Source organism: Podarcis erhardii, assembly GCF_964252035.2.
Source record: "Podarcis erhardii genome assembly, chromosome: 10".
NCBI lineage: Eukaryota > Metazoa > Chordata > Lepidosauria > Squamata > Lacertidae > Podarcis > Podarcis erhardii.
The window spans coordinates 47865016-47892824 of record NC_138500.1 but is presented as its reverse complement, the minus strand read 5'-3'; the positions used below and the strand labels follow the sequence as shown (position 1 = coordinate 47892824).

The 27809-nt window shown below is 43.6% G+C and overlaps 1 protein-coding gene and 1 long non-coding RNA gene across 3 annotated transcripts in view; both read right to left on the bottom strand.

Annotated features, from left to right (window-relative positions):
• The window catches only part of PPM1H (protein phosphatase, Mg2+/Mn2+ dependent 1H), an 80981-nt gene extending 79173 nt beyond the window's left edge, over nt 1-1808 (bottom strand). The window contains exon 1 of the mRNA XM_081877999.1: nt 1431-1808. Coding sequence (XP_081734125.1) covers nt 1431-1714 — 284 coding nt within the window. The 5' untranslated portion in view covers nt 1715-1808. The remainder of the gene's footprint in view (nt 1-1430) is intronic.
• A 5015-nt stretch (nt 1809-6823) lies between these two features.
• The window catches only part of LOC309350919, a 60606-nt gene continuing 39620 nt past the window's right edge, over nt 6824-27809 (bottom strand). For both annotated transcript variants that reach the window (XR_014160597.1, XR_014160598.1), the window contains exon 3: nt 6824-7824. This is a non-coding gene — a long non-coding RNA (uncharacterized lncRNA). The remainder of the gene's footprint in view (nt 7825-27809) is intronic.

The following is a 27809-nucleotide window of genomic DNA, read 5'->3' as shown; positions in this document are numbered from 1 at the left end:
ACAGGCCTGGAAAAGGGGGTGTGCACTAAATGCCAGTCTCCCATTACCAAAACAGTAAGATAGCACCCAGTCTCTCTTTCTCTCTGCCTCCACCTCTCCCCATACATTCACAACACTTCCTAAACCCCTTCCGCATCAGTAGAAATAAACAATCCAGAGACTTGCAGAACACAGATCCACGGCAGAACAAAAATGCTACACAGTCTTTGGGTGAAATCTGCATGGCGGGGGGAGAGGAGAGAGAGACTCAAAGGGCAAACTTTCCACTTTTCATTTCCCTTCCCTTTTAATAACCCCATCAAAATTACTAGACCTAGATGAGAAAAGCTCAAAGAGACACATGGAGTTGCAAAACCAGATGGTGCATGATGCACATGACCCGGTCAAAGATAAGCACTTTATGGCTACAGCATTATGTACGCTTGCACCCAGAAGTAAGTCTCATTAAAGTCAACCGAATTTATTTCCAAGTAAATATTTACAGAGTCAGGCTGTACCTCTATGCACACCCACTTGGGAGTAAAACCTACTGGATTCAAGAGCATTGGATTTTATATCAGATAAGTTGAAGTACTGTAAACAGGACTTAAAAGCAACTTAACTTTTTGCACCCACTCAGAACAGACAATGGAGAAGTGAAAGCTGCCCCAAATCACTTGTGGGAGAGTATTTGACCGAACCAACCCAGCGCATAACATAAGACGACTTAACCCGAAGCAGCATTTCTCAAGGTTTCACCCTAACACCTGAAGAGCAGGGCATTGGGGGTATGCACAGAGCACATTCCCATAACCACAAGTCGTAAATTTTGAATTGAGGAATGAGGGGGGGAGGCTTCCAAGTGAAGATGACAAACACACAGTCACACTACATGAGTCCACCTGCGACCAGGCTTCGACAGGATCTACCCACAGGGTGGCTGACCATTCCCTCCCAACAGAAAACCTGAAATAGCTCTTTCCCCTCGCCTCCACGCCCCCCATTTCCAGGGCTGAGTCAATCGCGACAGCTCAGCCCCTTAGAGCATGAGACTCTTAACCCTCAGGGTCCTGGGTTCGAGGGTCAAAAAGACCTCCGCATTGCAGGGGGTTGAGCTAGATGACCCAAGTGGTCCCTTTCCAACTTGTATGGTTCTCCCAGGGTGATGGGCTTCCCTCTCATGGGAGAAGTTAAGGCTATATCCATCCAACCCCGGTTCGGAAAAGGAGTGTGCCGGGCTTGCTCCTGACGCTGAGGTTCAGGCAGGTGATCCTACCCTGGCCTCTCCCCCCTTCCCGGCTGCAGCAGCGCCCTTGGAGAGGGGACGTGGGCGCGCCTCCTCTCCAAGGCGCACCGGCAGCCGAGGGGGGGACGGGACGCGGCCGGCCGCCCTCCTGCTTCGCGACCCGGCGGCTTAAGGGGTGGGAGGTGGTCTGTGCCTGGCTACTCACTCGGCGTATCCCGTGGTCCAGGGCAGGCGCTTGGTCTCCTTGTTGAGGATGAGGATAGGCCGGGCGATGTGGTCGGCGGAGCACTCGATCTCGTCCGGAGACAGAGCCAGGAACTCGGGTCTGCCGTAAGGGAAGCGCAGCGGCAGGTCCATGCCTCCTCCACCGCCACTACCGCCGCCGCCGCCGCCGCCTCCTCCACCACCACCGCCGCTGCCGTGATCCGAGCTGCCAGCCATGATGCCTCCCATGAAATTGGCCACCGCAGACTTCACCCGAGTCAGCATAGTACTCCTGCCGCCGGCCGCACCGGCGGGGCCGGGGGAAGCACCATCCAGCTCGCGCCGGGAGGCAGGCAGGCAGGCGCGCAGGGCGGCGGCGGTGGCGGAGCGGCGGCGGAGGGGCGGAGGGGGAATCACGCGGCTGAGGCGGCCGCCGACGCGGCCAGCGCCGTCCCTGCAGGAGAGGCGCTGCTGCTTCCGCAATGGAGGAGCCCTCGCTGCATGGAGCAAGGCGGGGGTTCAGCACGGGGTTCAGGGGCGAGCGCGCAGCCACAGAGCCCCGAGCTGGACGCCGCGCCGTCGCCGGGGAGCGCTCCTCATGGCGGGGGCGTCGAGCGGGTCCCGGCTTCTCCCTCTTCCTCCTCCTCCTCCTCTTCTTCTTTCCTTCAGCGCGGATTGCCGAACTCGACCCGAGCGGCTGGCGCGGCTACTGCTGCCCGCGCCGAGTCACGTGACGATAATAAAGCTGGCCTCCGACGACGCGGGAACTTCCTGCTCCGCGAGCTGCAGACGCAGAGGCAGGCGGGGGACTCGGCCCCGAAGATCCTGCGGCAACAGAGGCGCCTCGCGCGCGCCCTCTTCCCGTGCGCGGGTTGGCGTAGCGGGGAAAACGCGCTGGAAGATAAAGGGGCGGGGAGCCAGAGGAGCAGGCGAAGAGGTCTCCTGCAGACCGAGGAGACGACAACACCTCGAGGGACGTTGCTCCGGGACAGTTTTTTTTTGGGGGGGGACATAGGAGCCTCCCCCCTCCACTATAATATTTGAATGGGCCGGCTCCCCTCCCCCCACGTCTTTCAAATTAAAGATTCTTTCAAATCTGGTGGTGCAATGGCATACATAGTAAAGAGTAAAGCAAGACCCTTTATATGATGGCACATAAGGTCATCATTTGTTTATCTCACTTTTAGTACAGGAAATCTTGGGGAAATGTGGAGGGTCTGATAATGGGCAATGCCATTCAAATGGGGGTGTGCCGTGTCATGTGATTATGCGGGGCAGTGCTTGCCTGAGCCCTGTCCCCCCCCCCCCCATATTTTAGTCAAATTGGCACCCCTGGTGGCAGACCTACATTTTGGGGGGGGGGGGCTGAAGCTAGAACTGTTATGGGGGCCCCATAGCAGTGAGGTCAGAGTGAGCGCTGTCGTCTCCTTCAGTGGGGTTGTTCCAAAGCAGCTCAAAACGCCTTTACAACATCTGTTCCTGTACTACCGACTCTTCAACTTTGGGATTGCTGAAATATATCCACGCACAAAAATAGATAATTTGAGTTGTGTGCATGAGTCAAACTGGGTCTACTAGGCACAAAAAAATTAAAGCAATGTGGACCAGAGTTCCTTTTGAGGTCCTTCAAAGATTAGGGGCCTTGAAGCTTAAGCTTTATTGGTTTTATAGTTTTATATCCCTGCTTTGGGTTGGAGGGCAAGCCCTCAATCACAATAGAATAGGCAAGAGTTAGCAGAGCAAAGCCTACGTACATGTATACTCAGAAGTAAGACCTATTTCAGTTGGACTTTCTCCCAGGTGGGATTGCAGCCTATAGAAGTCAGCAGTCTGAAGGTATTTATTAGGGGCAAAGGTGCCTTATCCCAAGGAAGGTTATTTGTTCATCTATGGGTGGAAAGTGGACTTTTAACTGTGGGTGTGAACTTGGGGCCTTTGGGACCCCATTGGTTTACCAATGAGCTATTGCGCCCCCCTTATAAAATCATTTTGTGTCTTTTATTAGTTTGAGTCACCTACACCTCCCTGCCCCTCCATCCTTCTAAAGTTGCTCACAATTCCAAATACTCACTTGCACCTCAGTTTATGTTGTTGAAAAACAGAGCTTAATACTAATAGCTTTAACCTACCTGATGACTCAATTGTGCACCCACCCAAACATACCATACCTCGCCATGAAAGAAGACAGAAGGCTGCATGCAGACATATGAATGCTAAAAAGACAACATAGAGGCAACAGGGTGGAAATATTTAAAAATATCAAAACAGGAGTTTCATATGGCATTTGCTCATAGCAAATGGGATAGGTTTCAAGCTTCCTACAACAAGCTGTTCTTCCATACAAAAATGACAACATATGTAGAACACAATGTGCTTTCTCGCTCTCGCCATATTCACACCATACATCTAAAGTAATATGATAAGACTTTGAGCAGTCATGGAATAATTATTATCATCATTATGGAGTATGACTATGTAAGATTATGTATTATTATTATAATCATGGAATTCCCCTGAATAATTATTAGAGTTATAGTTTGTTAAGGGTGCTGAAAGTAGTTAGGAGACCTCTATTATCCTCACAAACCTAGAATTCCCAGAGTGATTTAACATCCAATCCCTCTTTACTGGGATCTCCGGGAATTGTAGTGGACTCTTATCCAAGTCATCCACCATCCAAAGTAAGAAAATAAGGCAGAGTCATCTCAATGGTAGCACCTCCTTTGTTGAATCCTCTCCAGGGAATTTTACCGGGCACCAACATTAATATTATATAATCCTAGAATTGTAAGGGACCCCAAGGGTCCTCTAGTCCAACCCTTTACAGTGGAGGAATCTCAACACGTGGTCTCCCATCCAACTTGAAAGCATACCAGACCCTGCTTAGCTTTGCAAATGTAAGGTAAAGGTAAAGGGACCCCTGACCATTAGGTCCAGTCGTGACCGACTGGGGTTGCGGTGCTCATCTTGCTTAATTGGCCAAGGAAGCCAGCGTACAGCTTCCGGGGCATGTGGCCAGCTTGAATAAGCCGCTTCTGGTGAACCAGAGCAACACACAGAAACACCGTTTACCTTCCCACCCAAGAGGTACCTATTTATCTACTTGCACTTTGACATGCTTTAGAACTGCTAGGTTGGCAGGAGCAGGGACCGAGCAACGGGAGCTCACCCCATCGCGGGGATTCGAACCGCCAACCTTCTGATCGGCAAGTCCTAGGCTCTGTGGTTTAACCCACAGCACCACCCACATCCCTTTGCAAATGTACTTGCAGTTTTATTGCTGCACTACTATCCTTTAAGTTTTTGTTCTCTCAGTCTTTAATATGTATTTTACTATTGTTATTTATTTATTTATTGTTATACTATTTATTTATTTTATCTTGTTTTCATAAACCACCCTATAAGCTTTACTGCAGGGCAGTGGATACAAGTCTTTAAAACAAACGTAAATTTTTGGACTATATGGAACTAGCCGAGATGACTGGCAGAATCCGAGACCTGGGAGAGGAGAGAGTCGAAGAAGACTGGAAGAAATTCAAGATTTATTTAAAAAAATACTGTAATTTGGTTGAATGCTAAGAAAGGATGCTAGATCATAAATAATTGTGCACCACTAAATTAGTGAGAATTAAGATGATAAGTAAATTTGAGGAAAAATTATAAACCTTTTGGAGAATTTATAGATTATACTTAAATGAATTTGACATAAGAGTGTAAACAAGATGATAAATTGCTGGCAAGAATTGGCAATGATGCAAATGGGAGCGGGAGGCGTGGGGAAGTCCAAAGATGTTATGAAAAGATGTTATGATATATGTTATACTGTTTTTTATTTTTGCATTTAAGTTTGAAAAACCCAAATAAAATATTATTAAAAAAAACACGTAAATTTTTAAAAATGGAAGATAGATGGTCTTCTCAAGGTTCTACCAATTTAATATAGAGACTAATGGAGGCAGTGAGCTCCATGATCACTGCAGATGATGACAGCAGTCACAAAAGGAGAAGAGTGATGACAAACCTAGACAGCATCTTAAAAACCAGAGACATCACCTTGCCAACAAAGGTCCGTATAGTTAAATCTATGGTTTTCCCAGTAGTGATATATGGAAGTAAGAGCTGGACCATAAAGAAGGCTGGTCGCTGAAGAATTGATGCTTTTGAATTATGGTGCTGGAGGAGACTCTCAAGAGTCCCATGGACTGCAAGAAGATCAAACCTATCCATTCTGAAGGAAATCAGCCCTGAGTGCTCACTGGAAGGACAGATCCTGAAGCTGAGGCTCCAAATACTTTGGCCACCTCATGAGAAGAGAAGACTCCCTGGGAAAGACCCTGATGTTGGGAAAGATTGAGAGCACAGGGGAAAGGGGACAATAGAAGATGAGATGGTTAGACAGTGTTTCCAAGGCTACTAACATGAGTTTGACCAAACTGCTGGAGGCAGTGGAAGACAGGAATGCCTGGCATGCTCTGATCCATGGGGTCACAAAGAGCTGGACATGACTAAACGACTAAACAACAACAACAACAAATTATATCAAAACATAGAAGAGAAATTTGTGGATAAATGGTGCATAGGGCAGGGTTACAATTTCTATATAAACAAAAGTTACCAAGGTGTGTCAGGGACAATTCTACCTAGGAAACTTTCACTGTAGCATTTATACTGATTAGTAGATTTGGAAGAAAGCCAAAACAGAGAACAAACAATCTACATGGGGTTATTTTTTCCAGGGTTATAAATATCGTGTCATATTAATTATTTTTTTTAAAAAAAATTATTTGCTTATATTGCACATATATACATTCAAATCAGAATACACACACTTAATAGAAAATAGAGAAATACAAAAGTATAATAAGATCTTTTTTAAAAAAAATAGGAAAAAATAAAGATAGAAGCACCGAAAGGGAAAAAAGAACAAAGAATATAAATATATACATTTCATTAATTCATTTAAACCTTAAAAAAGAAAAGAAAAGAAGAAAACAAAAAGGAGAGGAAAGACACAAAAACATATATAATTCATTCTTCAAAAACTAACACATATCAAATGAAAAAAGAAACACACCAATTGTGGACTTCTGCCAACTTCACTACAGTTCATTATTTTCTAATTAAAGTCTATCTATCTGTATTTTAAGTATATCCCTCATCTTGGTATCAGGGAGCTTTTTCCTTTGCAGGGTTATTCTAAACACAGCCAGATCTTGGCCGTTGAGCCACAAGCTGACTGGTTTTTCTGGTTAAAGGGTAGTAAAAAGCCTTGTAAATCAAGTAGTTTTAAAAGATTCCTTGTGAAAGAATATATTTTGTATTTGTGAAAAATTGTGTTATGTGTTTTTATATTTTTGTATTGTAAAATGAATAAAAAATAACAATAAAAAAGAATATGTTTTGAATGTATTAACATTTTATTGCATTTGTTTTTATCAAGGTACAAAGATTTCACTGTATTTTCATTTCCTTATGTTTGTTGGTTTAGCAGCATACAGAGAAATAGTATCTTTGACAGAAATAAGCTGGATTCCCAATCTTAAATCATCGTAATTTAACCAGTTCCATATTTCTCTGTCCTAAAACCCAGTCTCAAGCAGCCTGATTGCTTGGGTATATGCTCAGTTTCTTATCTAGCAAGCCTGTCTAACACAAGAAAACCAGAATGTGAATTATGTCATGCAGACATACTTGTAGAACAGCATTTCCCCTGCACCTGCAAGGGTTCTGAAGACCTTATTTGGCTACTTTTCTATTATTGGCTAGATTTTCAGTCCTTTTCCTGATTGGCCAAGTAGCCTTGTACAATAATTCTGATAAGATCAATTTTCAAAATCTGAAAAGGATCTGGGAGGGAGAATTTGGGAGCAAGGGTCTGTTTTCATTTTTGACCAGTAGCCTCATGAGGCAGTGGCACTTACCTAGGGGGGGCCACAGTTGTTCAGCTTCTCTGGGGAGACCCAGTGATCTAACAGTGATCTACCACAGACGTCCAGTGATCTATCGGTAGATCACGATTTACCTGTTGGACATGCCTGTTATATATTTTCTGAATCTCAGGGCCAGACATGGATGCTTTGCTTTTAGAAACGTAGTACTGTATCTGTTTAAAAAGGCCTTTACCTCAGATGGCCTACAAACACCTCTGTTCAGTGTCTGCCTCTAGGGTGCCTCTAACCCATGAGTTCAAGTGCCATGGGGCACACTGAGCGCATGATTTTTGAATTTCCAAGGACGCAATTCTCCCTAGCAGCACAGGGAGTTGTATTTATTATAGTATTGCATTACCCTTGTAAGTGCAGCCAGGACAGAATCGCCGTGAATTGTTTTATGAGATCTGGCATGCAGCAGCTTGAGGATCTGTTGTCAGTTCTCTTCTATAAATACAAACAACTCTGCAAAAAAAGAAAGGGCCATGAATAAGCTGAGGGACATTTTTCATCTACCACGCCTGAATTTTGCAGTCATATATTCATCAGATGGCAAAATTTACAAGCAGCCTCTCCATTAGGTCTGTCACAGGAGAGGAGTTTTTTGGGTCACAGAATAAATACTGTTGCAAAGCCGTATTATTATTATTATTATTATTATTATTATTATTATTAGATTGCGTATGAAAGGGTTCCCCAAAAACATCAGCACTGCAATCTGGGTGATATGGGCTAACGCTAACCATATTACGAATCATGTTGAACATAGGGAATTCTGATATTAAGCCTTTCATTTCTGATTCCAGAAGCCCAAGTCAAATATTTTTAGTCATCAAAAAGATGCCACAAACTGCAGTAAGAAAAGAGCACTGGTAGCACGGTCAGTTCTATATTTTCTGGTGCTGTAAACAAGACCATATTGATTCCCCAGTGTTATTTTTAAAGCTTTCCTCTCCATTTGCTCTTCTATGCAGGAAGAGAGGGGGGGGGAATCTGCTAATTATGGGATAAAGAAAAAATTGGTCTGTTTTGAACTGTCTTTGCTGTGTAATTCTAGAGCCATAGCAAGGCAATCAAATAGCCATCTCTGGCTCTTGGATCTTCCTTTTTTTAAAAAAAAAAAAGAAAGAAAGAACAACAACAGCCGCTTGCTCAATGTTTGACTTACTTCAATGTGGGTAAGAGGCATGCACAAACACAGGGTTGTGACAACTCAGGGCAACCCCGTTGCCTAAGATTGCCTAACAAGGAACCTCACAATCCATCCAGGTTATTCAGACAGAAGAAGATACAGTGGTACCTCGGGTTACAGACACTTCAGGTTACAGACACTTCAGGTTACGGACTCCGCTAACCCAGAAATAGTACCTCGGGTTAAGAACTTTGCTTCAGGATGAGAACAGAAATCGCGCGGCAGCAGTGGGAGGCCCCATTAGCTAAAGTGGTATCTCAGGTTAAGAACAGTTTCAGGTTAAGAATGGACCTCCAGAACGAATAAAGTTCTTAACCCAAGGTACCACTGTAGTTCACTTTTTCTCTCTTCTCCGTTCTAGCTCCATCTCCTTCCCCATCCTTGGCCACATCCACACCATGAATTAAAAGTACTTTGATACACCTTTAAACAGTCATGGCTTCCCTCAAAGAATTCTGGGACTGAGAGTTGTTAGGAGCCCCTAGTCAAAGGATTTTATATCTGTATTATTATTGTCTGTATTTGCATTAGGGTAAAGTAACTGCCTTTTGGTTCCAGAGGGTACAGCTACTATTGGTTCATTTAAGCTGCTGTATTTGGATCCTCTGTCTTATTGGTTTCCTCCAAAAGGCAGGACTGTGATTGCCTGATATTGTTCCCTCCAAAATGTATCCTTTCTAGCTAGTTCCCTGTCCCTATAAATGTAGCTCTCCCCTCCTCAAGTTTCAGTCTTGTTGCGTTAATAAAGAAGTGTTACTAGAGAACTGTCTCCAGCATATTATGTCAAGAGAGCTGAAATCACAAACCCCACGTCACAACAACAGACACTTCAGGTTACGGACTCCGCTAACCCAGAAATAGTACCTCGGGTTAAGAACTTTGCTTCAGGATGAGAACAGAAATCGCGCAGCAGCAATGGGAGGCCCCATTAGCTAAAGTGGTATCTCACGTTAAGAACAGTTTCAGGTTAAGAATGGACCTCCAGAACGAATAAAGTTCTTAACCCAAGGTACCACTGTAGTTCACTTTTTCTCTCTTCTCCGTTCTAGCTCCATCTCCTTCCCCATCCTTGGCCACATCCACACCATGAATTAAAAGTACTTTGATACACCTTTAAACAGTCATGGCTTCTCTCAAAGAATTCTGGGACTGAGAGTTGTTAGGAGCCCCTAGTCCCACTACACTACATTTCTCAGAGTTCCCAGTAATGAGGGATCTTAGGGTAATAGGGATTGCCTAACAACTCTCAGCATTCTCATCAAACTACAGCTCCCAGAATTCTTTGGGGGAAGTTGTCACTGTTTAAAGTGGCATCATAGTGCTTTAAATTTGATTGTGGCCAGAGTCTCCTTCCTGGCTTGCTTAATTTATCTAAAGCATTCCTACGCTTTTATGAAAAGCATTTGTTTAAAGCACTGATTGGTTTAGAAAAATGAAAACTGCAACTCAAAGCAAAATTAATATCTACCCAACTATCTTAAAATTCCTAAAAACAGCCGTTATCTTACCATGCCAGGAAATAAACAAGGCTGCAATCCTAACTCCACTTATCTGGGAGTACACCCCACAGAAGTCACTAGGGCTCATTTCTGAGAAGGCATGGTTAGATTTGTGCTGTAAATCAATATGGATTTATGAATATAGTGAAGGCCCTTTGGCTGCCATTGGTTTTAAATCATAGCTGGCTATGATTAAAAGCTCAAATAGAGCATGAAACCTGTTCTGGGGGGAGAAAATGCACAGCTTTTTCCCCCCTCTGCTGCATATTGAAACCAAAATAGCAGAATGAGAACATCACAATAAGCTAGGCGTTCCATTTGAGTCCCGGAACAATTATTATTTTTATCCCCCTCCTCCTCATCATTTTCTTGCTTTTTTATTATTTATTTTATTATTTTATGAATTCCCTTCCATATAAATTAAATCCCAGACCATTCTGCTGTCTTCAGTTGTGGGCTTTCTTATAAGGATTGCTGCATGCGTGTAAAGAAGAGAAGGGACAATTGGTTTCTTAATCGCCAAAAGAGAGGGAGTGCATCGTTGGAGGAGGGAGAACAAAAGAGGACATAAAAGGTAAAGGGACCCCTCTGGGGTTGCGGTGCTCATCTTGCTTTATTGGCCGAGGGAGCCTGCATACAGCTTCCGGGTCATGTGGCCAGCAAGACTAAGCCGCTTCTGGCGAACCAGAGCAGCACAGAGAAACGCCGTTTACCTTCCCGCTGGAGTGGTACCTATTTATCTACTTGCACTTTGACATGCTTTCGAACTGCTAGGTTGGCGGGAGCAGGGACCGAGCAACAGGAGCTCACCCCGTCGCGGGGATTCGAACCGCCAAGCTTCTGATCAGCAAATCCTAGGCTCTGTGGTTTAACCCACAGCGCTACACGCGTCCAATTAAAAGAGGACATAGATTTGCATAAAATTTGTGCCAAATTTGCTGCCACCTCACCTTGCCTCTCGCCCACCCCCAACCTCCTGGTAGCAGGGGCTCAATGGGCTGGAGGTCAGGTGCGTGTCACAACCTCAGCACACCGGCTGCCACTGCCTGCTTCTTAGTTTGGATCCCTGAGGGCAGGTTGCTTGGGAAAATAGCCAACTGCTGTGAAAATGCAGAGAACTGAATGTAAGAATGAGAAACCAAATGGACAGGTTGCCCTTCTCTAAAGTGTGCTCCTGACCCAAATATCTCGACACTCACAAGTTTCTCTACAGAGGTCTGAATTGAGGTTATGTTTGCATTCAGCTGCATGCAGGACTCACTATTGCAGGGAGACCACTAGATGCGTTCAGCTGACTGCACCTTGAAACCCTTTTGTGCAAAGCTCTGAAGAGGAGCCTGCACGCACACCATAGGAACTAATTCCTGGGGGCTGTGGGGGCTTTGGCCCCCACAAAATTGATGGGCATTCCCATTCAGATGGTGTGTGTGCACTGTGTCATGTGATCAATTATGCTAGGGTTGCCATATTTCAAACAGTGAAAAAAGAATCTGGGTATTTTTCTGTCAAAGCTGTTGAGGTTTTGTTTTGTTTTTTTGTTTTTTTTGGGAGGGGGGAATAGCAAAGAATGCCATTTTTGAGCTATTTTTATGGGAAAACGGCACTGCCAACACGGGACATGTTCCCTGTCTTCTCCAAGACACTGCTGAGGACAGTATTCCAGATATATTCCTAGATTATGTGGGGCAGGGCTTATCTCTGCCCCCACAATATTTTATTCAAGTTGGCACTCCTGGTGCACACATGTTTGCCCCCAGCCCATAATAAGCCACCATGTTATCAGGTGAATGCTTGAACAGGGTTACAACATTGTTAAAATGGCTGCAAGACAACATTTAGTTAGATCTGAAACTGTCAGTGATAAATGTTGCTGCATAATCTTTTCCTTCCCCAGCAAGCCTGCTATTCCGCATGACTCTGTCAGTACTGAGTTTTATTCAATTCAATATCTTCTGTTGGATTAATGCTGGTAATGTAAAATATATAAAATATTTATTATATGGCCTCTTCTTCTATATCATTCAGACCCGTCACAGAGAGTCTAAATTGAATTATAGATAATTGTTAAGTCTGCTCCAGGTCCTTGTTTCACCCAAACCTCCCAGTGTTCTTTACTACAGACCAAGAATAAATATTGCTTTGCCTTTTTTAAACCCCTGTCTCATATCTTAAAGTAGGTCATGCCACTTTGTGCCAGTTTCAAAGGAAAGTGTCCTATAAATACAGAACATAATCTTAAAAGATCTCAGCCTTCCATTGAAGTTATTTTTAAAAAAAATTCTACTGTATTCATTTAGCAAATAATTGTTTGACACACGTTAAACACTTTTATGTATAATATTGTTGTACGCCACCCCATTCTCCAAGCAGTGAGGGACAGCAGAGACTGTGGTGTATTTAATATATATGGTTTATTTACACATTTATACAACCTGAGCCTACGATGGAGGGGCATTAACACTCTAATAATGTCTTGTGTCTCCCATAACCACAGTCTTGGATTCCAGCAGAAATCAAGCATGCCTCTGTCTCTCAGCTACATAGCCTGCAGCCCGCTTCTAGTTCACACACCTCAACTTTGGCCTTTGTCTTTCTAACAGGCCCACCCATTTTCCCTCTGGCACAGAGCCACTTACCGTATTTTTCGCCCCATAGGACGCACCTAGTTTTTTTGGGGGGGAATAAAGAAAAAAATTATTTCCCCCTCAGGCACGGGGCTGGCGCGGGGGAAGCCCAAGCTTCCCCCAACCCCAGCCCCCAGAACAGCCTGCTATCCGCAAGCCTAGGGAGCCGCGCCGGTCTCCCCAGGCTTGCGGAGAGCTGCGCGAAGCCCGGGCGCGCTCTTCAGCGCGCCCCCGGCTTCAGAATGCAGGCAGCTCTGTGTAACCTTTGGGAGCTCCCTAGGGTAACCTTTGTGAGCACCTTTGTGGGCTCCCGGGGGTTGCGCAGAGCTGCGCAAAGCCTGGGAGTGCAGGCAGCTCTGCGCAACCCTTGGGAGCCCGGCGCGAAGTTGCGCTGGTTTCCCAAGGGTTGCGCAGAGCTTCCTGAAGCCTGGAGAGCGAGAGGGGTTGGTGCGCACCAACCCCTCTCGCTCTCCAGGCTTCAGCGAAAGCCTGCATTCGCCCCATAGGACGCACACACATTTCCCCTTCATTTTTGGAGAGGAAAAAGTGCATCCTATAGGGCGAAAAATACAGTATGTTGTTACTTTAACAATCCATACATTGGGGAGAGGCATTACCAAGAAACTTGCGTGACTATTCCAGCAATTGAATCCTTGTTGGATGCAGAAATTAGAAGTGACTCAGACATAACAGCCTACACACCACTGCCCCTCCCCACCTCAAAACAATATGTAATATTTTTAAAACGACTCTGTGATGCTTTGGTAATGAAGAATGGTCTAAATGTTTTGTTAATAAACAAATAAGATAAATGATAGATAGATGATAGATGATAGATAGATAGATAGATAGATAGATAGATAGATAGATAGATAGATAGATAGATGATAGATAGATGATGATAGATGATAGATAGATAGATAGATAGATAGATAGATAGATAGATAGATAGATGATAGATAGATAGATAGATAGATAGATAGATAGATAGATAGATAGATAGATGATAGATAGATAGAGAGAGATAGAGAGAGAGAGAGAGATGATAGATAGATAGATAGATGATAGATAGATAGATAGATAGATAGATAGATAGATAGATAGATGATAGATAGATGATAGGAGGGAACCTAATTTAGCTTTCTTTTTCCCCCATGTTACTGTTTTAGCCAAGCTATTAAGAAGACGAGTGCTGACGTCAAGGGAGTTGGCTGGGCAAAGATTGGGAGCTGGCACAGTGGTGATTCAGTACCGCAGTTTCACCATTGCCCCTAAAATACCACAGAGTTCTACCAGCTAGTGGCTGCTACTGATGTACTTGCATATTCTAGGCTGAATCTTCTCCAGGAAGAAAAGTTGAGGCACCCAGACAGTGGCACCAGACAGTGGCCCCTTGATAGGGACAGGACAGAAATTTGATTCAGTTTGCATTTAAATGGGAACTTTCTAACAGTCACTTTCTGAAGCAATATGCAAACCAAAACAGAGACACCCTTGGAAATTCACACTTTTTCTGAATTTGCAATGCAAAAAACCCAGCTGGTTGGGAGAAGGGGGCACAGGCCTTCTCCTCTGCTTTTCTAGCAACTGGTCTGAAAGAAAAAAAAGAGAGAGAGAGAGAGCACGCGCGCGCAAGCAAGCCAGGTGAGAGCCTTTAACAACATTTAGTCCAACATTTGAGGGGCATATTAGGAAACACTATGGCTAATTGTGATCATTTACTTAGTGATCATTGTACATTGTACATTGGACTCATTAGCTTTTGTGAATTTTCTAGCTGCTGGCATTTGGCTGCTTTGGGTTTGGGACAAATTTACAAACTTCTTAGAACAAGAACAATCAAAGCTTGTCATTGCCAATTTGCATTTGGTACCACTTCACTGGCAATCAACTAACCATAACTGCATTTTAATGGCCATAGTGCTCGGAGACTGGCTATGCAAACAGGAGATAGGCTGAATTAAATTCCTCTTGCTTGTGTTTATGCAACTGTAAATTATGCAGAATAATATTTACCAACCAAACTTCCCAGAAGTATTTCATGATTTAATATTCCAACCTTAATAATATATATGTTCTTGGAATATGCAGGGGTTTTGATCTAGAGATCAAGCTTGGAACTCAGGCTCATATATTTCCACACTTTGCTTTGCTGCATATTTTGTGATTTTAAAATCTCTGCTGGGGCTGTCTCACGAAAGAGTACTTGCCCCCAACCTGGATCTAGGCATCCAGCGATTTCCCCTTTTAAATTTACCATATCCAGTGCTACTTTTCTAGAAAAAGAGGTGTCAGAACTCACCATGAACACCTCCCTTGTTTTCTTATAATGGCAATGGTGCCCACCTGAGAGGTGCTAGAACTGAGTTCCATTGAGTTCCGGCTGAAAAAAAGCCCTGACCGTATCTATTTCATTCTTTTCCCAGCCAACACATTCTACCCCAAAACAAAGTTAATTCACATTCAGCCTTCTCGGTGTAATAAATGAAAATCTGCCCTTATTCCCTTATGGGGGACACAAAAGCCCTCATAGAGTCCTTTGTAGGTTCTCCATCAGTCGGGGGGAAAAACAGAGGCCAACCAGAGAATATTGAGAAGCAAAGCAGCTTGTAAGCATGATCTTTATTGAACTGTTTCAACAGGGTGCTCCCCTCACATGCAGGAAAGGAGGAGGACCCAGAACCAAGGTGTGTCCGCCCTTATATAGACATTTCAAATTGCCCACTTTGGAGTCAAAGATCACCCCCAGAAACATCATACCTACATCACAGAAGGGGTGTAGCTCAAGACCACCACCCCAGATACATCATACCTACATCACAGCAAGAGCAGGCTAAAGCAGAAATCTGAGTGGGTTGTTTACCTCCTGTCTGGCAAGTTACCTGTTAATGTTTACTGGATTGATACCCTGGGAGCCTGGCCAGTCTTTTGTAATGATAAGTACTTAGTTCCTGATCCAGGTCACAGGCTCACCCTATTCATACACAGACATACCCTTAAGACAGGATTTGTGAAGGAAAAGACAATGGGGAGGCTCTTCCATTTGACATTGCAGAGAAAACACTTGGTCAGCCTGGGAGTCAAAATGGCTCCATGGCTGCTCTCCTGTGCAGCTTCAGACATGTGGCCTATATATCTGTGTACGTGTTTGCTTGGTACATTTATGAACCTTTAATATATACATAAGACCTTAATTTATTTATTTCATTGGCAATTATGAGAACTACTTTCAGAGATTTTTGCACTAATGCAGTTCATTCCAAGCACTGAATATTGCAAAGTACCTAGCGATGTTCAGCAGCATATTCTATGAACGTATACTGATTGAAGGATCCACCCTTAATACCTGGTTTTCTACTTCTACTCCCTTGGTAGTGTTTTCTCCTGTTCCTGCTCACTCCCTTCCCATCTTCAGAGTATTTCAGACATTAAAAATGCCAATTACACAATTGTTAGATATCACTGGACAAAACTATATAACACCACAGTAATTAAAGTAGGAAACCAAGGTACCGTACCTTTCCTCTTAGCTGTGTGTTTTTGCATTCAATTGCATAGTCAAGCATTAGATTTTAACTTTCATATCAGAGATCTATTACTAAGCCTGCATATCTGACTGTTTCCTTGATCTCAAGAGGTTTCTGACTCGGGTTGTATACACACTTCTGTTTATTCTGCATCCAGTGTGCTCCTACTGCTGGTTTGCGAAGTGATGTACATACGATAATAGCCAAGATCCATATCTATCCTGTCATTTCAGAGAATATACTGCATTTTGGTCATTTTCTCACAAACCAGTTTTGATCCAAATTGAGAAAACAGAATGTCCTAGCAGCATTTTAAGCCATAACATGTGCACAGCCTTAGACAATGAGCATCAGTCTTCTGATGTACTCTGTGTTCTCTATCACAATTTTATTCCTATATTAAAATCACTTCATAGTGCAGATGAGGGGGGACTTGATTAGGTAAGTTTGCATTTAAAGCTGAATCTACCTAATTCACACTTTTCAAAACAAAATGAGAACCGAAACATATCAGTCCTTTGAAATTCCTACCACTCTGAATTTTGCAATACAGTTCTCCAGCTGAATAAATTTATTTCACGGAATTTATATACCACATGAGTGTAGTAAAACCTCTAAGTAGTTCACAAGAAACATTAAAATTATCAATAGAAACCATTTCAAAACATCAAAAAAATGATTAAAATTAAGAAGAAGAAGGAGAGTTTGGATTTGATATCCCGCCTTTCACTCCCTTTAAGGAGTCTCAAAGCGGCTAACATTCTCCTTTCCCTTCCTCCCCCACAACAAACACTCTGTGAGGTGAGTGGGGCTGAGAGACTTCAGAGAAGTGTGACTAGCCCAAGGTCACCCAGCAGCTGCAAGTGGAGGAGCGGGGAATCGAACCCAGTTCACCAGATTACGAATCTACCACTCTTAACCACTACACCACACTGGCTGTAAAAGAGATTAAAACACCACTACATCTATGTGTCTAGATAGACTTGCCTAAACAAAAACGTAGAAAAATGCATACGGTACAGCAAAATGTGTATCTATTGATGACACTAGCATACAGAAATACATTATATTGGGGGAAATTGCTTTAGGGAATAACAAAATTAACTGAAGCTGCTATCCTTCCACAGTGGGGTTTACTTCTTAAAAAACATGCACAGGGGATTCCAGAAAACTCCCTATTTATCTAGGGATGAGAAAAAGATCAAGTCAGGGCAAGGGGCAAAGTTTGAATTCTTCCTATAACATGGAAAAATACCCACATGCTCCACAATAGAAAGGAAGGCCCACACAGTTATCAGTAGTGACGTCACAGTGCAGAAAGTTTTGAAAGGCAACTTAACCATACAGGTTGGGAGCCAGGCAACAAAAGAAAACTGGAAGACAAATTGAACTGAATCATCTTTTTCATAAAGCTACTTGTGGAAGGCTCCCTGTTCATATTTCAGAGCAACGATTGAAAGCTTAAATGGCAACTCTCACAGGCCTAATACGACATTCAAAAGGCTGTACTTAAGCACTTGATACCATTAATCTACAGTGCCAAAATATTGTTTCTTCTATCCCCTACACACCCTCAACATCTTTTCTCTTTTCTTTTTTCACTTCTGTGCTCTGACAGCACAAATGCTTCATTGCAGCATATAAGTGCCCGTACTTAGAAGAACATAAGACAGGAGCCGCATATCAAATGGCAAATTGCAACAGTACAAAATGAAGTTCAAATAAGCTGAAGTAGGTCATAGTTTTTCTCTCAAAATTCTACCCACCGCAAACCAGCGCTTAATATATATATTGTGGTGGGGAAACCTCACTTAATATTACCTGGATCAATTTCTTTATTCCTATTGTCACAGACTAGCCTTTTTTTTTCAGCCGGAACTTACCAGAACTCAATTCCAGCACCTCTCAGGTGGGCACCATTGCTGTTCTAAGAGAACAAGGGAGGCATTCATGATGAGTTCCAGCACCTATTTTTCTAGGGAAAATAGCACTGGTCACAGACAAGATTTATGATCCTTGCCTGTGATCCCTTTGCACCACAACAATCTTGCTGCTACTTCACCTCTCCCCTTTTACCTTTTGGTACTGCTCCCCCCAACTGTGCTCTTCAGATAAGGTATTTATTGCTTGTACCAAACAATAAATAGGTTGCATTTGGTTTATTAGGCCAAACAAAGCAGGCTCGATCTTCAAACTGCACATATTCTGCACTAAAAAATTAGTCTTGCACATCAGGCTCCTCAAACATGTAGACTTTTAGAGGGTTAACTTCATTAAAATCCACCCCTTGCTATATGTTTCTTGAGCAGTTGCATGCATTTCCTGCCCCTGGTCTGATTTCACACAAGCAAGTGTGTGTTTCACTGACTTTCTTCATGGTAAAAAGGAATGTAAATGTAATGGGCAAACATGCTAAAGCTGATGAAGTGGCTGTTAATTCTGCAATACCGAGTGGACAGTAGTTCTGTTGAAAAGACTCATTCAGAATAACGTTCCTTGTGATGTACACAAATTTCAATTGCATTCATCATTAAGGCAACATGATGCTTAAGCAAGAGAAAAGTGCAATCTTTACTTTTCAAAAATCCAACATAAAAGTTTGCCTTACTTTAAGGATAAGAGGTTTTGTGTGGCGAGGTCCCAAACCCTCCCAAGATGTTAAGGAATAAAGACACGAGACCAGTATTTTAGGTTAATGGGCTAAAAAGGCCACAACTTTATTGGTTACAGAATGTGAGTGGTATTGGCTTAGGGCCTTAGGGATTGGAAATTAACCGACTATATCTGACTCCTGCCTGTCTGCAGGAAGTCTCGTAAGGGTTAACCACCAGTAGGGGGAGTCTTGTTGATGCACATCAACTAGGAACTCCCCCAGGGTCACTGCTAGGGGTCATGCCATGGCACTAGCCCCCACCTGGGCTTCGGGCGGGGCCACACCCCTCAGATTCCTTTAACGGAATACCCTTGAATTAGAAGGGGTAGGTAGTGGCCACTACCTCCTCTCACCTCCAACTGACTACTCCAATGCCTAACCGCCAAACCGTACAAAGTTACAAAGTCATTAAGGCTGTTAACATGATGATTAAGCAAGAAAAAAGTGCAATCTTTACTTTTAAAAAAGTCCAACATAAAAGTTTGCCTTACTTTAAGGAGGAGAGGTTTTGTAAATTTTCTTAACTTTTAACAGCACCGAGAGAAGATATGTGTTTAAATTCCAGTGCACCAACCTGACAGTTTGATTCATTTTAAACATTATTTCAGGATGCTTGCATTTTATGCATCTTAATGGTAATTATTAATGGCAATTATTATTATTTTAAAAGCTGTTCTATAGCTGACAGCCTGTCTATATTCAGCACACTGTGAATAGTTGTTTTGTGATGAACCATTAGTTTTCAGAAATGTCAGTCATGTAAAAGCCTTCATTATCTTACTGTAATATGCTGCCATTTTGCAAATTGTATCCTATGTTACATTCAGATGTGCTTGTAAAGAGCATGGCAGCAATAACTTTCTGGCGGTAAGAGCTGTTTTGACAGTGGAACCGACTCCTTCAAAAGGTGGTAGACTCTCCTTCATTGGAGGTTTTTAAGCAGAGATTGGATGGTCATCTGGCATGGATGCTTTAGCTGAGATTCCTGCATTGCAAATGTTGGAATCTATGATTCTATGTATATAAAGTCTCTAAAACATGGTGTGTGGTGGTTGCAACCTGCTTTTGGGGATAAAATAAGCCAATGCTCATTGTGATTATTGATATTTCTCTGCCTCATTGATTGAAACGGCCTCAGTCCAGTATATCTGAAGGAGTGTCTCCACTCCCATCGTTCTACTCGGACTCTGAGGTCCAGAGCTGAGGACCTTCTGGCGGTTCCCTCACTGCAAGAAGCCAAGTTACAGGGAACCAGGCAGAGGGCCTTCTTGGTAGTGGCACCCGCCCTGTGGAACGCCCTCCCAGCAGATGTCAAAGAGAACAACAACTACCAGACTTTTAGAAGACATCTGAAGGCAGCCCTGTTTAGGGAAGCTTTTAATGTTTGATGCATTACTGTATTTCAATATTTTGTTGGAAGCCGCCCAGAGTGGCTGGGGAAGCCCAGCCAGATGGGCGGGGTATAAATAATAAATTATTATTATTATTATTATTATTATTATTATTATTATTATTATTACACTAAGATGTAAAATGCCACCCTGGAGGTGGAAATACCTGCTTGCCTACTCACACAAATAATAAATCAATGTGTAGACTGAACTCTGTTCCCCTGGATTAGTCTACCTATTAGCCATTTATAGCATATCAGCAGGTCTAGTCTAGACAGCTATGCAGGGACTATATTATAGACTTAACCCACACCTGTATTTTCAGGTACGTTAGGACTCAGTCAAGAACTTTCCTCTGATTCAGTTAAAATGCATGATTACCACTGTTGACAAATTATGCTTTAAATGTCACCAACTTACCCCAACACCCCCTTGCCTATCCTGGATGCTGCCCTTTGGAAAGATTTGCATACATTCCCATCATTGTGTGGAAGTTAACATGCACAGAGAAAAACATAATCTTCAGGACCCATTTCTGATGTAAGATCACTGTCTCGAAGCACCTAGAGAAAGGCAGAGACAGATAGAGAGCTGTCAGCAAAAAGTTATCTCAAAAGCGTCTCCCTGGAGATCTGATGTGATGTTGGATAGCAGGTTTGCTGCATTCAAGGAGGGCAGCTTGCTGTTTGATTTTACCTATGCTCTCCTTTCCCTGCAGCCCCCAATCTGTTCTAGCCCCCCCCCAAACCCTCTGGAGCAGATTTTTTTGGGGGGGGGCACAGCATGCTCAGGAAGAGAAAAGGAAATGGAAGAGGAAAGCACGAGTCCTTGACTGAATGGGGCAAATTGGTTGGATACAACCCTTAAGTAAATATTAATCAGTAGGTATCCAGTGACCTCTCCTCTAAAAGGAAGCCAAACCTGGGTAGCCCTGGTCATGTTACCTCTCACCAGCTGTAGGAGTGGGAAGCATATAACAAATTATGCTTGCAACAGTTAAGAGAGCAGAGCATGTGAAGGATAGAGAACAGCAGGGAACATTCATAAGGTATCCACATGCCCAACACTAGACCGGATTCTGGGATACCCATCTAAGGTGAGGGAAGGAATATTCTCCCGCATATTCATGAGAAGAAAAGAGTTAACTGCCCATCATGATTAGAATGGCAAAACATTGTGTAGAAATGACAAAATTGACGGCAATTATTAGAGGCCACTCAAATCAGAGAATAATCAAAGAGTGGGATGGAGTGAAGGAATACATGAAAAAATATAGTTCCGGAATTGAAATATTAATAGATAATGAGTAAAAACATGCAGGGGTAAGCAAGAAAATACCAATAGAATCAATTGAATAATTATTATATTATAACAACACAACAAGGTGGAAGAAGTAAAATATTGAGATCACACATGGGTGAAGGGGAGTGGGGGGCATGCGGGAATCTATAATATTATTTATAATATAAATTTCCTAACTGTGTTGTATTTACATACAGCAAAGGGAAGCCTAGAGTAATTATGTATACTGGTATTTCAATTTAGGTAATCTATATAATAGGCTTGGGACGCAGGTGGCGCTGTGGGTTAAACCACAGAGCCTAGGACTTGCTGATCAGAAGGTCGGCGGTTCGAATCCTTGTGACGGGGTGAGCTCCCGTTGCTCTGTCCCTGCTCCTGCCAACCTAGCAGTTCAAAAGCACATCAAAGTGCAAGTAGATAAATAGGTACCACTCCGGTGGGAAAGTAAACGACGTTTCCGTGCGCTGTTCTGGTTCGCCTGAAGCAGCTTAGTCATGCTGGCCACATGACCCGGAAGCTGTACGCCGGCTTCCTCGGCCAATAAAGCAAGATGAGTGCCGCAACCCCAGAGTCGGCCAAGACTGGACCTAATGGTCAGGGGTCCCTTTACGTTTACCTTTATGTAATAGGCTTATGTTAGAAAACGAATATGGATTCTGAATTTGATGCTTGTAATTTTTTTCTTTTTTGGTTTTGAAATAAAAATTATTAAATATGAAAAAAGAAGAAAATTGTTAACTGAAAACAGGAACACAGGAGATCTGTCTCAAGAAATGCTGCCATAAATGAAACACGATCTATTGAACCCTATCAGCATTGACTGTCTGTTACCAGCCACGTATCTGCAAAAAGACAGCAGAGCCGGAAGGAAATGAACAAGTATCTGGAAAGAGCATTAGGAGCTGGTTAGCCATGAAAACAGATACAGCAGGGGAGACGTTGAGTACATTTTATTATATTAAAACAGAAAGCCGTCTTTCGAATACAAGGGCGACTGAACTTCGGAAGAGCATATTGTGACTATACTGAAATAAAATTAGACAGCCCTGAAAGTCTAAGACAGACAGTTTTGCTGCCAAGAAAGCTATTAACTGCATCTTATATGCTTAACAGTAGCAAAAGTTGTTGATTGCCTCACCGTGCTTTTAAATCTTTTATTTGTCTGCTGCAGTTTGCATATTTATAGAAAAACCTACGTGAAATTTGTAGCCCTAAAAAGAGCATATTGAAAACAGCTGTTGGGGGGGGGACACATATACCCTCAATTAGCGTTTTCAAACATTTATTTGGAATTCAAGAAGGAATGTGAAATTTGAAAGCACGACTATTTGTGTCTTCTGGCTTAAGCAAATACACTACATTTCACCAAGCGATAATTCATGGAGGCGAAGGCTATCAGTGACTACTAGGCATGATGGCTATGCTCTCCCCTCCATGGGTAGAGGCAGTAATGCTTATGAATACTGGTTGCTGGAAAACACAGGAAGGGAGAGTCCTCTTGTGTTCAGGTTCTAGTTGGCCACTGTGAGAACATGATGTTAAACTAGATGGGCCATTGGCCTGATCCAGCAGGCTCTTCTTGCGGAATAACCAGCTTCATATAACCAACACACTCAACTCTAATTGATGCATGAAGAAGTTAAGACCATAGACTTAGCTGTCCTGCCAAGCCTAGCTAGGTCACTCCCTCTCACCTTAGGAGGAAGGGTTATCAAGCTTTCCCTTCTCTCATTCCACCATATGAACCTTCTGAGTAAGAAGGGCTAACCTGAATGCCATCTCTGTGTTTCTATACAAATAATGTGGAAACGTTTACCATTTCACTGCATGTGTTATTCTGAATGCTGTATGGGAAAGCACATGAATCTGACCTTTGAAGAGTTTTCTGTGCTATGCGAAAAGGGGAACTTTGGAAGCAACTAAGAACAGGATAAAGGTCTAATTGCTTGTATTTCCACACTTTACTTTGCTGCATATTTTGTGATTTTACTATCTCTGCTGGGATTCTCTTACCAAAGCATACTTGCCCCCAAACCTGAATCTAGGTATCTAAAGAATTCTTTTATTATACCATAAATGTTTTTCTTTTAATTAAACACAAAAACCAACACTTCTTATGTTCTTTATTCCCAAATATTGATATTTTATATAGGTGTTGCTTGAAGTTATTTCTCATGATAAGAAGTAGTTAAAAATTAAAGTTGTCCTCCTTCATTTGCTTTGCCCATGCAAATTACTCTGTTTGCCTATATATGTCTAGTTTGTGAAACTATGCAGAATTTTTTAAAATAGTTTCGAGTTCAGAGTCTTCTTGCGTCACATACATGGGATTAGCCATCCCACAAGTAGAAAAGCCAGCAAAACCAAACCAAATAAAATACCTTTAAATTGCACTGGCAGTCTTAGGGTTCCCCCCTCCTTTCCAAATGGTGCTTTTAAAAAGGCTCTTCTGGGAACAGGGCCATGGCATGATGCCTATAATTATTCAGATCTGCATTGCCATACTGCATTGCCTTGCATCTCTCTCCTGCACTCCTAGGATTTTGTAAAAAAAATATGTCTAGGGCTTTTATTTACTTACTTATTTTACATCTGAGGACACGACTGGCATCCTATTGCTTATTAACCACTGCCCACAGCTGTGAACTCATCAGAGCCTAGGTAATGCTAACTTCTGCAAAACATTTTCCTTTTTTAAAAATGTGCATGTTCCCCCTCTGCTTCTGCTTCTCTACTGTGAGCTGGCAAGACGTGTGACGGCAAGGCCAGGCCAGGCTCCGGGGCCCAGAGACTCACAGCAGCAGGCAGGGCAGGGTTCCCTGCATGGGGGCGCCTGACTTGACCCCCTCAAAATCATGTGCTTGGGGCTACAGTCCCCCTGGCCCTCCCCACCTCTGGTTCTGAGATGACAAGTGTTAGCAATGGGTCTCACCCAGTTTGTTGTGAGCCTTGGCTGCTTCTTGTTTGCATAAAGTGTCCTTTCACCAGTTGTGGGCTCTATGGAAATTATGACAGAGTGAGGTAGTCCTATATGGTGCTTCCATAAAGATTCCTTATAAGCTCCATTCCTTCGTCTCTATCTGCTTTTGAGCCCTTAAATTAGTTGTGCTAGCATTCTGCCCATGCAGCAATGTTGGAGCAAAAGTCTTCCCCCAGTCTAGGGGCTCAATAAACTGATTACCTGTTTATAGAGCACTCATCAGGATTTGTGTTAAGTTGTGTGTGAACATATCAGACAACACAGTGATTCTTCAAACAGCTCTTGTTTATTCACAGGCCAGAACAGAACTGAATTGAAGGGTTCAGCCAGCCTGTTTATATAGAGCTCCACTAGAACACAACAGTAACCATTTTATGTAACTATCCAATCACTGAACGTCACTTTTGATCCCTTATTTGCATATGTGGACCTGAACTATCTACAGTATACGCCTGCTGGCCCAGGGTGAGAACTTCAGTACATAACTATTTGCTTGCATAGGTTAGAGGCAGAGGTTAGATTGAATGTTGAAGACTGGAGACGTTCTCATTTGTTTGCGGGGAGGCTATATGACAATGAGCATCCATTGTGATTTGTTTGCACTGTGTTTCTATGTCTTCCTATTAATTATTTGTCCTCCTCACACTTCCCAGTGCATTTCACTGTCACTTTCCTATCAGCAAAAAGCCCTTTAAAATGATTTGTTGCAAAAGGGCAACACAGCACTATAACCTGCCCATTAGGGATTATTTTGTGAGCAAATATGGGCTAAAAATGAATGCAGATGATAGGTTGTTTGACTTGCCAACATATATTTATATAGATGCTCTGTGTGCCAGTAAAAGGGAAACACTTCCTATCATTGCTTTGCTTTGTGCTATCAACCTTTGAAAATAACATCTGATTAGCTCCCATATTGTACAAATTAAAGCTTGGGTGATGGGAAAGTTCCCAGCACATAATATTTATCATCCCAGCTGCCATCCAAACAACCTTATGGAATACAATGTCACTTTTCATTAAATTGTATAGTTTATGTGCCATGAAAGACTAGGATGAAATGTATAAATCTAGAAGCTCTTTTGTACTTATCCCTAGGTGTCCCTCCCACCATCTAAATTACACAGAGGCACCTTTCCCAATGTTTTGGAACAGAGCTTAATCCTCTGATATGAAACTAGTTTCACAGAAATAGCTGGAATAGTGCTGATCTATATCGGCGAACAATGAGCTCTTTGAAAGGAAGAGCTACGAGGTGGTCTCTTTATATTACAGAGGTTGTAATAAGAAGTGGGAGTATATAATAAAAAATAATCTCTCCTTACCACAGTATTTACTGTGTCTAATAAGAATATATACTGTCACTCCATCCATATTATCCCCAGTAGCATCTGTTCCAGTTAACACCTCTGTTCCAGTTAAGCCTGGTGTTTATGTTTCTAGAAAGTTGCTCGCACAGAAAATTAGAAAACTCAAAGTATATTAAATATTCCATATACCTTAAGTAATTTTGCACGCACGCCAACATTTGGTGATATGCTTTGGTTTCCATGCAACCAATTTATGAAGACAATTGTTATTTATTTATTGGCTCCTTGAACAGATACATATATAGTGCTTCACAACAGTTATAATTTGAAAGGTTGTGTTTACTCTCTTTTTATTGTTTTCTTCAGAGTGGCTTCAAGCTGGCTGCACGCTAATTGAATTTATTTCTAATTTTTACATGTGTGTTTTTTAATGCAGCAGTCCATAATAAGTAGTTTCTGGAGAACATTCAAAATCTAATTTTCAAAACTCAAAACCATTTAGTTCAGATTACATAAATTGCATGGTATTGATGGGTACCAAGATTGACTTTTTACAATGTTTATAATTAAGAGGAGTGTGCTGGACCTGGGGGAAAGGTACCGTGAGCGTAGTCTGAGTCCACACGAAGAGGGGCGAGGTCCGAGGCGGAGAGCCGGGCGGGGAACAGGAACGCTGGAACAGGAGGCCGAGCAGGGTACAGGAACACCAGATGGTCAGGAACAGGAGGCCGAGCAGGGAACAGGAGCACCGGATGGTCAGGAACAGGAGGCCGAGCAGGGATCAGGAACACAGGAAGGTCCAAAGCCAACGACGACGTTGCTCCCGCAACCTGGGACCGGGCTGACTGGGCTTTTATCCTCTTCTAAGGCCAGGGGCGGTCCCGGCCCCCAGGAGCCCCACCTCCTCTGGCCTTAAGGCGAGCACTCCTCCTGGGAGCAACCAGTTCCCTTCGCCTCTCTGCCCTAAGCCTCTGCAGATCAGGAGAGGCCGAAGGGTTACTGGGCCCTGGAGGAGGCTCACCTGTAGCCACTGAGTCCTCAAGCCCCTCTGGGGCCAGAAGGGTTTCACCTGGGGCCAGCTCCTGGTGCTCTGCCACAGGTGCAGGCTCTTCAGCATCTAGGCCTTGCCCCAGTTCAGCCGGCCCTGGAGGCGGGGACTCCTGTGCAGGCTGGGATTCCTCTGGTTCATCCTCTGAATCGGAATCCCAGGCCATCACACCATCCCCCCTCCCAGGCCCCCCCTCAACCGAGGGTCCGGACCCGGCTTGCCGGGGTACGTCGCATGGAACTCTCGGAGGCAGGCAGGTGCGTGGACGTTGGCCGCTGGTTCCCATGAATGGTCCTCCGGTCCGTACCCCTTCCAGTCAATGAGATACTGCAGCTTTCCCCTGCGGTATCGGGAGTCCAGGATGCGTTCCACCTCGTACTCAGGCTCTCCCTGAACCAACACTGGCTGCGGTCGGGGACGGTTCGGGTGGAACTCGTCGGGTGGGGCCACTGGACTCAGAAGGGACCTGTGGAAGACCGGGTGAACCTTCAGGGTTGCGGGTAACCGGAGACGGAATGCCACAGGAGAGACTTGGTCCACGATAGGGAACGGGCCGGTGAAGCGGGCGTCCAACTTCCGCGAAGGTCGAGAGGGGTGGAGGTGGCGAGTGGAGAGCCAAACCAGGTCACCGACGCAAAGTTCCAGCCCCACCTGGCGGTGGCGGTCGGCCTGGGCTTTGTACGCTTCCTTGGCCTGGTGCAGTTGCTCCACCAAAAGCTGTTGCTGGGACTGGAGCTCTTGAAGCCACTCCGTCACCGCCGGGACCGCGGATGCCGGCAGCACATCTGGAAACAGCCGTGGATGATAACCGTAACTGGCCTGGAACGGGGTCTGCTGGGTGGACGCATTCACCGCGTTGTTGTAGGCGAACTCTGCCAATGCCAGGTGGTCGACCCAGTCATCCTGCTGGTAGCTGCAGTAACA